General features: G+C 32.3%; 2 protein-coding genes across 2 annotated transcripts; both read right to left on the reverse strand.

Moving 5' to 3' along the window:
* Positions 1 to 4421: 4421 nt before the first annotated feature.
* LOC11426900 (trihelix transcription factor ASIL2) lies at positions 4422 to 6007 on the reverse strand. The gene is made up of 2 exons (XM_024771011.1): positions 4936 to 6007; positions 4422 to 4444 (listed from the first exon to the last, which is right to left on the reverse strand). The coding sequence occupies exons 1-2, from the start codon at positions 6005 to 6007 to the stop codon at positions 4422 to 4424; spliced, it is 1095 nt and encodes a 364-aa protein (XP_024626779.1).
* A 2564-nt stretch (positions 6008 to 8571) lies between these two features.
* Positions 8572 to 12864, reverse strand: LOC11437459 (uncharacterized). The gene is made up of 5 exons (XM_003624229.4): positions 12313 to 12864; positions 11260 to 11358; positions 10629 to 10673; positions 9333 to 9470; positions 8572 to 8955 (listed from the first exon to the last, which is right to left on the reverse strand). Exons 1-5 carry the CDS (start codon positions 12685 to 12687, stop codon positions 8629 to 8631), a joined length of 984 nt encoding a protein of 327 aa, XP_003624277.2. The 5' UTR covers positions 12688 to 12864; the 3' UTR covers positions 8572 to 8628.
* Between the last annotated feature and the right edge of the window lie 2355 nt (positions 12865 to 15219).

Here is a 15219-nt window from a genome sequence, read left to right on the forward strand (position 1 = left end):
AATTTCCTCTATCAATCATATTGGTTGGTGTTGGAGATGGACCTTGGGACAAGATGAAGGAGTTTTGTGACAATATTCCAACTAAGGGCCTTTGATAATTTTCAGGTAGATAATGAATATTGATTTAATACTTGTTAAATGTTGCAAAATAATTGAAATTCATCCCCTGAATTGTTGTGAAATCTCTTTAGTTTGTGAATTTCGCGGAAATCATGTCAAACAACATTTCTCTTACACGAAAAGAGGCAGCATTTGCTCTCGAAGCATTCATGAAAATCCCTTCTCAGTATAAGTATAAGGCCGCAGCAGCGCTTGGTCTACTAGGGTAAGATTATGATTCATTACCTTCAGTGTTATTCTCTATTATTTTTCATATTGAATAAAAAAAGAGTCTCAAGTTCATTTCTGTCAAAAATAATTGTTAATATTTGTGCTTGTTATTTATCTCAAAACAGTAGTCCAAAGGCCAATGCTCCTAGGAGAGTTTCCCTCCCAACACCCCGTTATGGTTCAGCATATTTGGGCAGTCCAAGTTCTACTTATGACAATCAGGTACAGCCTACAAAGTGTTTCTAATAGAAATGTGTCATGTTCTTGATTGGGTGCAAACATTAATGTTACAATAAATTGCTTGAATTATATGAATATATGTTGTTTAGTACTAAGGCTGGTTTGGCGGTGTTCCGTGAACTTTGCTTAGTTGGTATGGACATTGTATTATAATACCAAGATTATTGAGAAGGATGTGAGTTTGCTTACTCTTCTGTTTCTTCACACTATACCATGTTGAAAAACATATATACTACAGTTAAATAAAGAAAAAAAATATCTAGAGAAAGATTAATTATTTCAAATTGATAAAATAAGGAAATGTGACTATAATGAGTGTAGAATATACTAACCAACTTTATATAATGATATTATTTCGAAAAATAAAAAAATTTATAGAATGGATATCTCATTAAAAAAAAATATTATTTGAATGGCGGTAAATTAGTCCATTTGTAGGTATTGTGTAAATTATTTTTGCATTTAATTTTTTTTTAGGGACTTTGTCAAAGACTAAATGTTGTATTTCAAATTAGCATTTAAAAAACTTACTATCTGTAGACTATTTTAAAGAAAGAACTAAACATGGTTTCATTTTAAAATACTATTGTGAAACTACATTGATTGATTGTATATTTCATGCTTTACTTCAGGGTACGTAATAGAGAAAATGTTCTTCCTTTATCCTGGAAGGATTTAAGAGCATCGTCTTTGACCTGGAACGATTTTATACATTACACACGTGACAGTGTAGTTAACATTCCTCCAAAATATCATGGGGCCTTACTCATACTGTGTGGTAGTTTCCTTGGTTATCAAGCAAAAAGCACAACTGCTCCATTTGAATTTCGATTCAAATATTCAACTAATGCACCTCAATCACTAGTACTTCCATTTGGGGAAGCATTTAAAGCATTCTTTCCAGAAATGACACAAATAGCAAAGTTCATTTTGTGTTATTTTCTGACATTGATGTTGGTTGTTCCACTACAACCTGGATTACAAATATTTTGTATGCTACTATTGATTTCTGCACCCTTTTTTTACTTCCCCGAGCTGGTTCGCAAGGCTTCAGTTTCAGGGGTTGATGTGGCATGTGGTGGAACATTCAAGTTGCCTTTGATTGGGTTTGCAACTTTAGGGGCTGTTGGCCTTTCCCTCATTTGTGGTTTAGTGACATTGCTAATGGTTTATTTAAGCTGGAGGTTCTTATATAAAGGGAAATCAAGAGTTAGGGGAATTGAGGTTAGTCTTGATGATTTGTGTGAGATAGAATAAAATATTGTGAATTGTTTAGAAATTTCATTTTAATTCAATCCTATAGCTCAATTATGTCTTACTACCATTCAATTCAGATGGTATGAAACAAGATAATTTTCTATGAATTTAAAGGAGATGCACCCACAATGTAGTCCAATTTCACCATCATCTTATAAGAATCCAATATATTGAAATGTAAGCTTTTATTACAACCACTTTTCAAAAATAATTGCCAAATGCTTAATTTCTAATCTATGTTGCATGAGTATGGGTTCGGTATCAGATACAAAATACGGCTATTTAAAAAAAAAAAAAAAAAAAAAAAAAAAAGGTATACGTCAATATAATTATAAGTTTTGTTATATAATATAATATGAACCTACCAAAAAAAATATATAATATAATATGAAGAAAAAAAAATCTACATTTCACAACAAAAGCTTCAAAATAAGAGTTAGTGAAAAACAAAAATGAGTGCTACCATTACCATACCGAATACTTCACCACTTTACAAATACCGCTTCATTAGATGTTAGTGAAAAACTAATTAACCAACACTTAACACTTACGTGCATGTTCCCTTTTCTCATTTTCGATTCTATTTTAAAATTAAAAACATCAACAAAAAATCAAAGCATTAGATTTTTCAAGAATCTTCCATGAACACAACTCCAAATAAAAAAAATTAATCAAAAAATAATTCATTAACACCAATTGACATCATTTAATTTTACTTTTTTCAAAAATTTAGATTTGAATGTGTGCCCAAATATTTTTAGGGTCGTGTTAATTTGTACCATAAGGACATAGGTTAAGGAACTTTAGAATTAACAAATAAATTTAATATTTAAATGATAACTTTTGAATCTTTCAAAGCATTGAATGCACAACTTTAAGAAAAAAATTTTATATTTGTTTTCTTAACTTATGCCTCAAGGACACAAGTTAACACATTTTTATTTAGGCTTATGCACAAGCATATTTCTCTTGATCTTTCTTCAAAGAGAACCTGATAAATGGGCTCCATTTCTGGTGGGAGACCTTGATAGGTAGCCTATGGTAGGAGACATAGTTTTTTTTTGTTTTTTGGTAAAAATGAATATGAACCATTAGATAAGGATTGATCAACCTTTGGATTATAAAAGTCTATAGTCTTACTATATCCTATCAACACTCAATAATTTCTTTTATTTCATCATCATTGTCTCTCTCCTATCATCTCTTGCATTTTTTCTTTTTCTCTCTTGAAAATTCAGATCTGCAGCAACCACCAACAAAGGAGCTTGGATCATTGATTGTCTAGTGGCAAGAAACATGCTTGAATGGAGGGGATGTTGAAAAATCTGCACCAAACAATGTGCGATGAAGAAAAATGCTCTCTTTAATTGTTGAAAGATTTGCTTTTTGGTAGTAATTTTTATGGGGTGTGTTCTTGATTGCTGATGTAATATTTTCTCTTGAGTGTATACAAAAGTGTGAATCTTTTTATTGCTTTGTTCTTTATTGGATATCAAAGATTTGTTCTTGTATTTTTTAATTTATTTATGAAAGTGTGAATCCTTCTTTAAGTTCATGCCATATCTTGGGACTAATTTTTCAGACACATGGACAATTAGTTTAATATAATGTTAGATTGAACTAGAACAGTGAAGGCCAATATTGAATTTTACATGACTGATAAATGTAATGGAAGGACCGATGTTGTGGCTGTCTCGTATAACTCAACTAGTGGGAGACAAAAATAATCAAGTGCATTTTGCTTATAGTATAATCTAATGGGCTTGATGAATCTAATGGTTTTAAAATGTCATGTACCGATAGGAGACCTATTAAGGTCTCTCACCTTGGACAGAGCCTGATAAATGATTGTAGCCGGTCTTTGTCAGGTCACGCAAGTAACATGATTAGCTGTACTAAATAAATAGATTTGCATGTGTCAAAAAGGAAAACTTCGCACTATCACACACATCAGCAAACGATGGAAAAAAAAAATGAACTACACACTTGAGACTAGAGAATACTGTACTGTACTTTGTGATATCATGACTTGTACTCTCCAACAAGCAAGGGATATGTCACCTAAAGACAGCCAAAGTGACTTCAGAAATCAGAACATGTATTATCATTCATTGAGATACTTGGGTTGGGCATAAAGTGTGTCTTACTCTTGCATCATTCATTTAGACATACCATTCCACAAAGCAAATAAGCACGAATTAGAAAGAATCTAGAAATAAGCAGCAAATCATGTACTATATTGCTGAATACATCAAATGTTAACAAAATCCAAATTCATTCTTAGACCTAACTAAGATGACCAAGTTTTCAATTCAATTTGACAGAACATAATGTGTTTTGTGAATACTTTTTAAACCACACTTAAATTTAAAACACACACCATCATCCTTGAATCATGTCCTATCCTATAAAAACAGATTGCTAAAAGCACCTAAAAACAACAGCAAACATCAACAGAGATTGAGATTTACAATTTCAATTCTTATTTTAACATTGAAAACTCCTAAACTAAAACAACAGTATTTTCTACAATGAAATCTTCATCAAGATTCTCTTTAACTACACTTGACAATGGTCAGCATCGAAATACAACATCAGAACAGAACAGAACATAGACCTGCCAAATTAAGCACATAAAATTCATAATTTCATCAAGGGATACCATACAAGACCAATATGAATCTATGTTCCCCCCGGAGTCAAATCATAACCATATCATATAATAATTTAAATACAAGCCAGCAACATAATTACCAAAGAAAATCAAACACTAAAAAGCTACTAAATTCACCAAACAATACATCAAAATCTAAAACTAATCAAGTTCCAAAATTTACCAAAAACAAGAGGTCGACAGATGAATATAGCAACATCATTATATCAACCTACCTAAAATAAAAATCTATACTAGTTGGAAAAAACATGATTTTATCTCATGGTGGGTGCAAATGCAAACACAGAACCGAAGAAGTTTCGATTTTTATTACCACCACTATTGACTATATAGATTTATCTACGATTCTGAGGGTGAAGCTATGTTGTTGTTGTTGTTATTGTTATTGCCGTTGTTGTTAATGATGTTGTTGTCGTTGTTGTTGATAGTATTACCCTTACGCAGTTTCCTCTTCTTGTTCTTCTCCGAAATAGCTTTCGCAAAAGCTTCAACAATCCTTTGCTGAGACTCAAGAATCATCTCAGTACGCTTCATCTCCATCTCCATTCTCATAGTTTCAATCTCTCTAGCCATCTCCATCTTCATCTGCTCCATCCTCACAAACCCATCTCTCAAAACCTTAATAGCATTCACCATTTCACCAATTGGATCTCTTTCCCTTTCTCTCTCTACATCCCTCTCCCTCTCTCTCTTCCCCAAAACAACCCTCTCCTTAACAAGCCTCGTTCCACCATTGATCCTAGACCCAGATTCTGAATTGTTGTTCATTTTCGGATAGAATTTTGATCCGGGTTGTGCCACGCTAACACCAGTTGGAATCCTAATCCGAAACCCACTACCGGAACCACCAAAACCACCGGAAACTCCATTCCGGTATAGCTTATCAAGACTTCTGGTATTACCAGAACCAGAACCACCACCAGCAGCACTTCTAAGTTCCTCATAAAGATCATCATCATCATAATCATCGTTCTCTAGTGTTTCACGGTGGTTGATAAGGTTATGGCTATGGATGTGATTATGATTAGCGTTATGATTAGGGTTTTCTGGTTTATGCGGTGGAGAAGGAGGAGAAGGACCTTTTTCCATGGAATCCATAGCTTTGAAAAGAACCCACGAAGAAGAAGAACGAGATCTCGGAACCGGAAGAGATCTAAGCTTCTGAATCTCAGATCGGTAACGTTTACGGAGCTTTTCCATTTTGTGACGACACTGAACGGCGGTTTTAGCGACGGGTGAAGAGTTAGGGCAACGAACAGCGACGGCATCAGCAACTTCTTGCCAATGGGTTGCTTTGAGATTTGTTCGACCCAGAGAGTACCATTTGTCACGGTAAGAATCGATTAGAGCAGAGGTTTCTTCTGGTGTCCAGCACGGAGGTGGAAGACGACGAGATGAGGTTGGTGGTGGTGGTGGTGCTGGGAGGGAGAGAGGGAGAGGTACGGCGGATGGTGGTGATGGGATCGATTCAGTTGGTGATGATGGTGGTGGTGATGATGTTGCCATGGCGTATAATAACAACAGAGAGCGAGAGGAAGAAGAAAAAGGTAAAATTATTAGGGTTAAAATGAAGAGTGGTGGTTGTTATGGTGGAGGAGAAAAAAGAGAGAATTATTTTAGGGTGGAAGAGAAAAAAGGAGGGTATGGTAAGGTAAAAGAAAGAGGGTGGTGCGGCATGATAAGGGTGACGTGGGTGGATGAGGAGACGACCACCGTTTAGGTGAGAGGGCTAACGTGCGCGGAGGGGTGGTGAGGTCCACACTTCTGACTTTGCCCATCACCACCAAATCTAATCTCTTCATCAAAATTAGCTGTTTGTGGTTGGCCTAGAGGCTAGAGCAAAATAAATTACAAAATCATAAGTTGGGTGACATGTTTGTTATGTATGTGATTTGGTTTAGTGAATTTTAATGGGAAATAGGGTGGGGTGATTTGATTTTGGGTGATGGTGTGTGTGGTGGCAATAGGGGTTTGGTTTGGTTTGACCGATAAATAAAAAGTGGTTGGGGGGTACATTGTATTTATTGGAGAGGGATGGATGGGTGTGCAATTTTGCTAACGTCATGGAGTGTAAATGGATGGCCTCCGACTCTATATTCTTCTTTTAACTCAAATCAATCAAACTACTTAACACTTAAGTGTACTTCATTCTTTTACATATTAACAAAAATTATGTACAAGTTTTCTTTTAAAAAATATAAAAAGTTTATATTTTAGAAATTTTATATGTTATAATTTATTTTTATAAATTAAAAGGCTTGTTTTTATATGTTGATAAGTGTTTTTAGGGTATTGTTTAATCATCCAAAAGTAGTATCTTTTATATTAAAAATTGTGTATTTATGACTTCAACGTGTGTTTGATTTATATTTTCAAGATAAAATTTCTTTTTACGATTCTTTAAAAAATGCTCTTAGAACATCTGTTACCAAGACTCATAGAAAAATTATAATCAAAATATATTAGGTGAATAGTGGACATTACCAAATTAGATCAATTAATGGGACATTGGAAATATGATAGATTCTAGGATGAAGACTCTATCAAGTCTCTCACCAATAGAACAGAAAAAAAAAAATCACCTTTTAATCAAATGGACCAGATCTATTACAAATAAATATGAGTGCATCTAAATATTTCTACATACAATTTTGTCCCCATATTTTTACTGTGTTCATAGGGTTCAAATGCTTCAGCCATTAGAGATATAAGAGTACTTAATCGAGTTATCACACCATGGGAATTTTTAATTGATTATTTATTTAAAATGTTATTATATTTATTATTAATTTTATTAATAATTATAATCCATTAATTTTTCCATGGATAATATATGCAAAGTTCAGGTTCGAATCTCTAATTACCACATAAAAATCAATTATTTTTTCTTTTTGACTAAGTCCCATGCACGTTTTCTTTTGATTACTTACTTTGCCATGTGAAGCTAATTAATAAGGTTTACGGTTTTTGCTTGAGAGAATTTGCAATGTAACATTGGTGTAGATTAATATGGGAGAAGCATAGTATACAAGCTATGTCTAATTTTCCTTCTTATAATAAACTCAATTGATAAAATTAATATTAAGTTTCATCGACATCTAAAAAGTTGCGATCTTGTGAAGTTGTTTCTGAGACCTTGCGAATTCACATGCGCCGCTAACAAAAAGTGATTGTTGTGTTGTAGTGATTGTTGTGATGGCAAAATACTCAATGAATCGCACGTCTCAGTCAATAATCGATAAGTTTTCCTATTCTCTATTTTTATCTTATTAGGGGTCAAATTATTTGTATTGTATTTCCTCTATTTTTATCTTATTATGAGTCAATTTTTTTGTGTTGTATTTCTATATGATTTTTACCCTTTATAATTGTTCTGTCTAATTTTTCCAATACGCGCTAGAATCCACCTAGAAAATAGTACTATTAAAGAAAAATAAACAAATAAATAAAAAGAAGTTACAAGTAGTGACCTTGTTGAAATTATAAAAAATATTTTTCTTATTGAAATTATGAACATAAAAATAGTACTAATTATATTTTGTGTTATATATTTGTTTATTTAATACGTGACAAATCTCAAATAGTGAATGTATAACAAAGGTTTCACAAATGAAAAAGAAAAAATTAGACAGAAAGGTGAAAATCATCATACCAGATAAAGTTGATGAGCATTATGAAATAGATGGTGAATATAGACAATAAAAGTCGATGTCCACATAAATATGAAATATTCACTAATTTTTGTAGCTCATAATGCTTGTGGTATCTTTGAAACTTTTTTTTTTCATTTCCTGTATGCATTCTTTTTCTTTACATCTATATCAGTTTCTTCAAAGGAAAAGAAAGATAAACAAATCAAGAAAAATCCTCAAAGTCACATACCTATCAAACTAGTTGAAGCATATTCAACTCTATTTGTTTTGTAATCACCTACAACTTTTGTGCTATAATACCTAAATTTATTTGAATCCCTTTTTATGCATTCAAGCATGTAGAGAAGGAACTTGAGACGAGATCCCTTCCTGCATCGCTTTGATTGATAGATAAAGCATTATGACTTATAAAGGGAATTTTTTTTTTTTTGAGATAATGAACGGAACAATCTAACAGATTCGGCACCTCATGGCTCATGTGCTTATTCTTCGGAACCGTAAGAAAATCGGCTTTTTTAAGAGAGAGACAGCAATGTTACTCCAAATCTCTGATCTAGTTCGAAGATGAGAAATTTTCTCTAAAATTTCCATATCTTCTGATAGAACATAGCCAAAGACAGTGTATGAATCTCTCCATTCCTTGTGATTTGCAAGGCTGATGAAGAAATCTGGACCAGAACCAACCCATGCCACAGATCCTCTTTTTATGGCAGGACAGTGTTCTTTTGGAATATCCTTGAATTCAAACCCATGGGATTCCAATGTTCCTTGAACTAATGCAAATGGTGGTCCAAATGTAGCCTACATCATCATTCAAATTTAAAAATACACATTAGAAGTTTAAAAGAGAGAAGGATAACATATGAGCATCTTCAAGACATTTTCATGTAAGGTAGACCTAGGTTCTTTAGCATTGTCCACATAATATAGACGCAAAATTTTGTATAATCATTCGTGTAAGTTAAAGTTGCAGCCATGTGATTAGGAGATCACAAGTATAAGCTGTGAAATCAACCTCTTGCAAATGCAAAGACTGTTTGAAATTCTTGGAATTTCGGTAGGGCTTAAGTCAACCCTTACAAAATTGTCTTATTAGATGAAGACTGCCACCACTTATAAACCCACTTTCAGGACTCTGCCATGACAATTTTCACTTTTATTTACATGATGAACCTTACCTTTTTTATGTGGTTTCCCGCTTCATCCCAAAGAATTCCCCGGGTTTCAGCGCGATAAATATGGCAACCAACACAATTTGGCAATGCCAACAGTTCAAGAATGTAGGAAACAGAATGTGGAGCACAGTGTGGCAAAAGCTGTAGAAATAAAAGTTCATAAAAGGGTTAAGGAAATAACATTCACGTTTAACTCTAGTAATAAACATAGATAAAAAAAAAAACTAATTATGGTAAGAACACAAGTTTCCAGTTTCCAACTTTCAACCTATCTTACAAGCAACTATATTAACATTAGATTATCAAAATTCATATATCAGTTGTGAAATAGCATTACAAGTCACGTTAACAGCATGATTGATACCTAGAGAGTATAGAATCCTTATCCTAATTCTCACAAGGGTAAAACTAGAAGCAGAATTCAAACCTAAATACCTCCTTCCACACAGCCACACTCTCCAACAAATGGAAAGTATGAGGACAAAATGCGGATCTATGGAATTTCTTAAAGCTATAACTACTGCTCGGTACAGTTTATACCAGTTTTGTCAATTGCAGATAGTGGAAAACAGTGCTTTGTTCGAATTTCACTATGCTATAGCGCCGCCCTAGCTACTATTTAACAACACTTTATACTAAATAGTGTATCACGGAAAATTATCAATTTATTTAATTTCCACCAGGCAATAGCCGCTATTTGAGAATACTGGTTTACACTTACACTAGAGACAGAGTCACTTTTTGTCTATTTAAAGTTTCACTCTGATATTGAACATGTCCCAGACTCTGATTAGCAAATAGGGTTTTTATCAACCCAAGTAAGAAGCCATGTTCCTTGCAACTTTTACACACCTGCATTCCAAGCTTAAATGCAACGAAAAACTACCCTTACAGACTTATATAAATATTGTCCTCAAAGTGATCTTCTACCCAGTAAAATGTTTCCAATCTGTGCTGTTCAAACCTTTGGCTGATGCTATCAGCGGGAACTTTTTACGTAAAGTTTATCAACCAAACAAAGTATTAACATAAGCTCGGCAAAGTCATTTATTATTGTAAGACACACACAAATACATTGAGGACCAAAGAAGCAATCCACTGATAATTGTATACTTTTTAGATGGGTTTTGCATCCGCGTTGGACATTTCTCATTTGCCAGATTAAAAGTTAAGAAATAGACAATAGAAATATGACAAAATGCAAGACATATTCAGCATTTTGAATACAAAATAACATGGTAAAATGTGCAATGAGCATCATAGACAAACAATAAATTGAAGATGTAGATAAATACTTACTTGTATGCGAAGAATCCCGTAGTCAGTTTCCAAACCAACAATTCCCTAAAAGTACAAACGTGTAATGAAAAGATAGATATTTTATAGGTAAAAAAAAATAGAGAAACAGAAATACATATGTAACAATCACATAGCTTCAAGAAGCACACAAAACAAAAGTATAATGAGAATATGGCAAGGATCCTCTAAAGTGTAAAGTGAGAAAATCAAGGGTTGTTATTGTAACAAACTCATGATTTGTTATGATATACCTACAAAATCAACCCTTAATTTGTTAATTAACGGTTGATATTGCGCACTTTACACTCTAAAGTTAGTTGCTCACTTTAGAGGATTTAGATCCCTTTGAGTGCATTATCATGAACAAAATAAAGCATTGCTAACAAATTAAATACACTTATAGACAGTTTATCATGAAAAAACAAAATTCATTAATACATTCAGTTCTTAGAATGAAGTAATTCAAGCATAAAGTTGGATTCACAAAACATTGATCAAATAACTGGTAGTAAATGAGAGAAGTAATACTTTTAAATCCATATAAAATAATTTGACACAGATACACATCTCAAATAGGTATGTTCAGTACATATCAATGAGAGTAATAATTACAACAACACAATATTCTTACCTCGCCCTTATCAAAGACAAATCCAGAAGTCCACATAACTCTATCTCCCGAGCCAAATCGATCAGGGTTTAAAGCATCTTTTTGTCTTTTTAACCAACACTGAAATGAAAGTAGGTAATGGTATAATATTAGGTAAAGTGCATATGACATTCTATGCCTAAGAGACTGGAACGAATCCTCAAACTATTCTACATTTCAAGCAATCATAAACTACACAAGCTAAAAGAGTATATCTTTACAGTGGTGGTACTGCAGTATGAAACAGGTTTCCCAAAAAAAAATATAAATCATAACCTTAAGAATCTGCAGAGGGAATACATTTTCAAAAGATATTCAACTAAATCAAGTCATTCGAGTGCTTCCAACTGACTAAAATGAATCTTAATTCTTAAACACTATTCAACTTTTGGTAATAAATAAATCTACGAGAAATTGAATTGGAATAAATTGGGAAGGGTGTAAAAGAAGCAACAGTTTACCAACATAAAGTTACTTCATATATACAGACAAATGGTACAACAAAAATTGAGCTGAACCCCATGTTCATTTATCATAATTAATCAATCAACAATTCAAGCTGAGTCTAAATGCACTACAAAGTCGGTCTTTGATAACTAAAAGCGGAACGGAACATAACATACACATTTGAGTTTGATTTTGATACACTGTCAACAAATTACTCTCAATTACATATGTATGACTTTATAAGTAATTATGATTAAATTCAAATACTTTTTAATTATATGATTATTACCATTAATTTAAACTATAAAAAATCTTTACATTCACGACTTGTAACAGCGACAAACAACCAAGCGATATCCTACTAAGTGCGGTCAGCGCCATAATGTACTATCATTCACAATATTGTATATATGAATTAAATCCTAAAGTTTTTGTTATATGGTCAATTTTATTTTTTTTGAGGGATTGTTATATGGTCAATTAAGGACTTCAACAAAAGAAATACAAAGATAATTATCATACACCACAATCCAAAATCATATATAATCATCTAAACTGAAAAAAATGATAGAATTGCAACAATAATACCTCACCAAATCTAGGTCCACAAGCATTTCTATCACCACACCAAACCCAAGAATTACACAAACAACCACGACCATCACCACGACACGAATCCTTACAAGCCCTACAACATTCCTCAGAAGAATTAACCTTAAAATCATCACCCCATTTCACAGCATCACCCCATAGTTCCAAATGCTCAACCCCTCTACAGCATTTCCCTTCAAAACCATTCTTTTCATCCAAAACCTCGTACATTGTTGACACAGATTCAGTACTGCTCTGTCTGAAGACCATGGTAAGGAAAAAGTACACAGCAGAACAGGAGATTGCGCCAATCATGAAAAATATGAGGAGGGTGAATTTACCGAAATCTGAGTCGTTTTGGCGACGACCCATGATGAGATTATGGGAAATTTGGTGGCTTTGTTCGGATTTTTTGACGGACAGTGTGATGAGAACAAGAAGAAGAACAACATTGACAACTTTTCATGTTGTTTTCACGATGAACTTGTTGGCTACAAATGCTAAAAGTAATGCTTCATTGTCACCATCAACTACCAATTTACGACACGTTTCATATTTTCTTTGTTGTCTTTTTCTCCTACTCCTACCCATAATAATTAGGTCATCTCTTTTAAGTTTTTCGTTTTTCTTAAAATGGTCTTTTAAATTTCAAAATTTCAAACAAGTCGTTTTAGTTTTTGAATCGTTTCAAACAAGTCATATTGTAGATGGCATAGTTGGTAATTACTTCCTTAAACCCATCTTTGGTACCAAATTTGGCTCCTAACACCCACTTAAAATTAGTCATCTTTTTAAGCATGACAAATTGTGGATAATGCTCTTTGTTACTATCATCTAAATCATCACCATCATCCTCTAAAATGACTTGTTTGAAACGATTCAAAAACTAAAATGATTTGTTTGGGACTTTTGAAACTTAAAAGACGACTTTGGGAAAATCGAAAAACTTAAAGACCTTTAGATGCATTTGACCTAATAATTATTACAAAGTTCCTTAAAAACAATAATAATAAAGGTATTGTTAATGACTGTCCTGTGCACTCTTTAAACATTCTAAATTAAAGAATTCTTTATAAAAAATTAAATATTTTAATTTTCAATGAATTGATTACACACTTTTAATTAATACTTATTGCTTATATTCTTTAAAGAGTGTATCAAGACAACATTTCCCTAATAATAATAATTAGTATTACAATGTTTCACATAATCACATTCGAATTTGACTAAGATGCCCAACATGATAATATAACTCTTAACATTTTCAACTACATGAATAAGTAACTCACTTGATTTAAGATAAAAAACTTACGAAGTTGTGTCGTAGTCTTAGTTTATTTGATAAGAATATTGGATATTATATATAGTGGTTTTTGACAATATATTATATATAGTGGTTGGATCTTACTTATTTATCTTAAAAATATGAATTTATAGTCATTAAATTACTTGACCATACAAAATAATTCAAGATTTGAATTCTAACAAATGGGAATATACTAATATAACAATTTGGAGGGTGGGAGTAGCTCAATTAATTTAAACTAAATGATAAAAAAGTTTAAAATAAGCGATATACTAACACCCCACTTATTTTCTAAAAAAAAATTCTAAGGTTGAGCTATCTTTGAAATGAACAAGAACATGAATAGAACCAAGCTCTTTTCCTTGAGGAAGAATCACAATATCAATCTTCCGAACACCTAGAGTCGGATCCGATTAATGGCATAGTGTGGTTATAGCCACACTAGATTTTTTCCAATTTCTTTTACACATGAAAGATGTTTATTAGAATAAGTGAAGGATGAATATTTTTTCAAAGTTATAGGTAGAATAAAATGTTAGAGGAGGTTGACGATTCATTTTGTTCTAATTAGCAATTGTAAGGGTAACAAATAAATATAGTCTAATAAAACTTACCCAAATAATACTACTAAAACTATTACTTTGAGTGAAATAGTACATGATGTTTAATTTTGTTGGGCAAATTCTTTTTATACTACTATTTTAGCAATGCCCCTGCGAACACCATGTCCATGTTGGTGACAATTGAAATGTTTACGTGTCAAATACATTTTTTTACATAAAAAGAACAAAAGAAAAAGCGCACTATGAAACCACTAAAGAAGAATATGCTCCCTTTGGGATCTTTGTCAAGAAAACTAATGCCAGAATTATGTGACAACTATATTTGATCCAATTGAAATAAAATAAATTGATAAATAATAGATAGTGTCTTACACTAAGTTCAATTTTTTATTTTTTTTTATTTTTTTTTTATTTTTTTTTGCGTTTGTTATCCCTCTGATTGAGGGGAATGAATTTTGTTAATCTAGAGTTTGGTAGTGAAATAAGTATAGTCTGACAAAGAATTGTTTTATTCAAAAATTGAACTCAAGTTCTCCTGAACAATTCGTCCTTTCGTAAAGTTCATTACCACATGAGTCTAATTTCTTGGTATAAATTTGATTGCTTTGATAACACATATTTAGTTATATTTTGATTACATAGAATACGAATAAACGTCCCAATATAAAATGAGTTGCCGCGTATCACTTGCTACATCATCAAAATACAACCATAAATGCATAGGTAAAGAAAAATTTAAGCCCCTAAAAATAGGTAAGAATTTGGCTCACACCCCTCAATAACGTAAGTTCAACTTCAGCCGTTAGTGTTAGAAACATGTTATTGTTTAATCTATAATCATATTTTGCAATGTCGACAGAGCATATTCTTAATCTAACGAGTCATTAAAACCTAACTCATTTAAATTTTCTAATACTAAAAATAATTCTGACATTAAAATTGAGGACCAGAATTATAAATTTAGAAATAGAAAACTAAAAATGGACACTAAATCAATGAATATAACGATATTTAAGTATTGATAAAAAAATAAAA

The sequence above is a fragment of the Medicago truncatula genome, chromosome 7, assembly GCF_003473485.1.
Source record: "Medicago truncatula cultivar Jemalong A17 chromosome 7, MtrunA17r5.0-ANR, whole genome shotgun sequence".
Taxonomy (NCBI): domain Eukaryota; kingdom Viridiplantae; phylum Streptophyta; class Magnoliopsida; order Fabales; family Fabaceae; genus Medicago; species Medicago truncatula.

Bases quoted from the DNA above. Each gene is read 5' to 3' on its own strand.
- LOC11426900 (XM_024771011.1), bottom strand. From the start codon at position 6,007: ATGGCAACATCATCACCACCACCATCATCACCAACTGAATCGATCCCA. The intron at 4,445-4,935 runs GTAATACTATCA...TTAATTTGGCAG, and splicing joins GAAGAGGAAACTGCGTAAGG to GTCTATGTTCTGTTCTGTTC.
- LOC11437459 (XM_003624229.4), bottom strand. From the start codon at position 12,687: ATGGGTCGTCGCCAAAACGACTCAGATTTCGGTAAATTCACCCTCCTC. The intron at 11,359-12,312 runs GTATTATTGTTG...CTTTCATTTCAG, and splicing joins GTGGACCTAGATTTGGTGAG to TGTTGGTTAAAAAGACAAAA. The intron at 8,956-9,332 runs GTAAGGTTCATC...ATGATGATGTAG, and splicing joins CGGGAAACCACATAAAAAAG to GCTACATTTGGACCACCATT.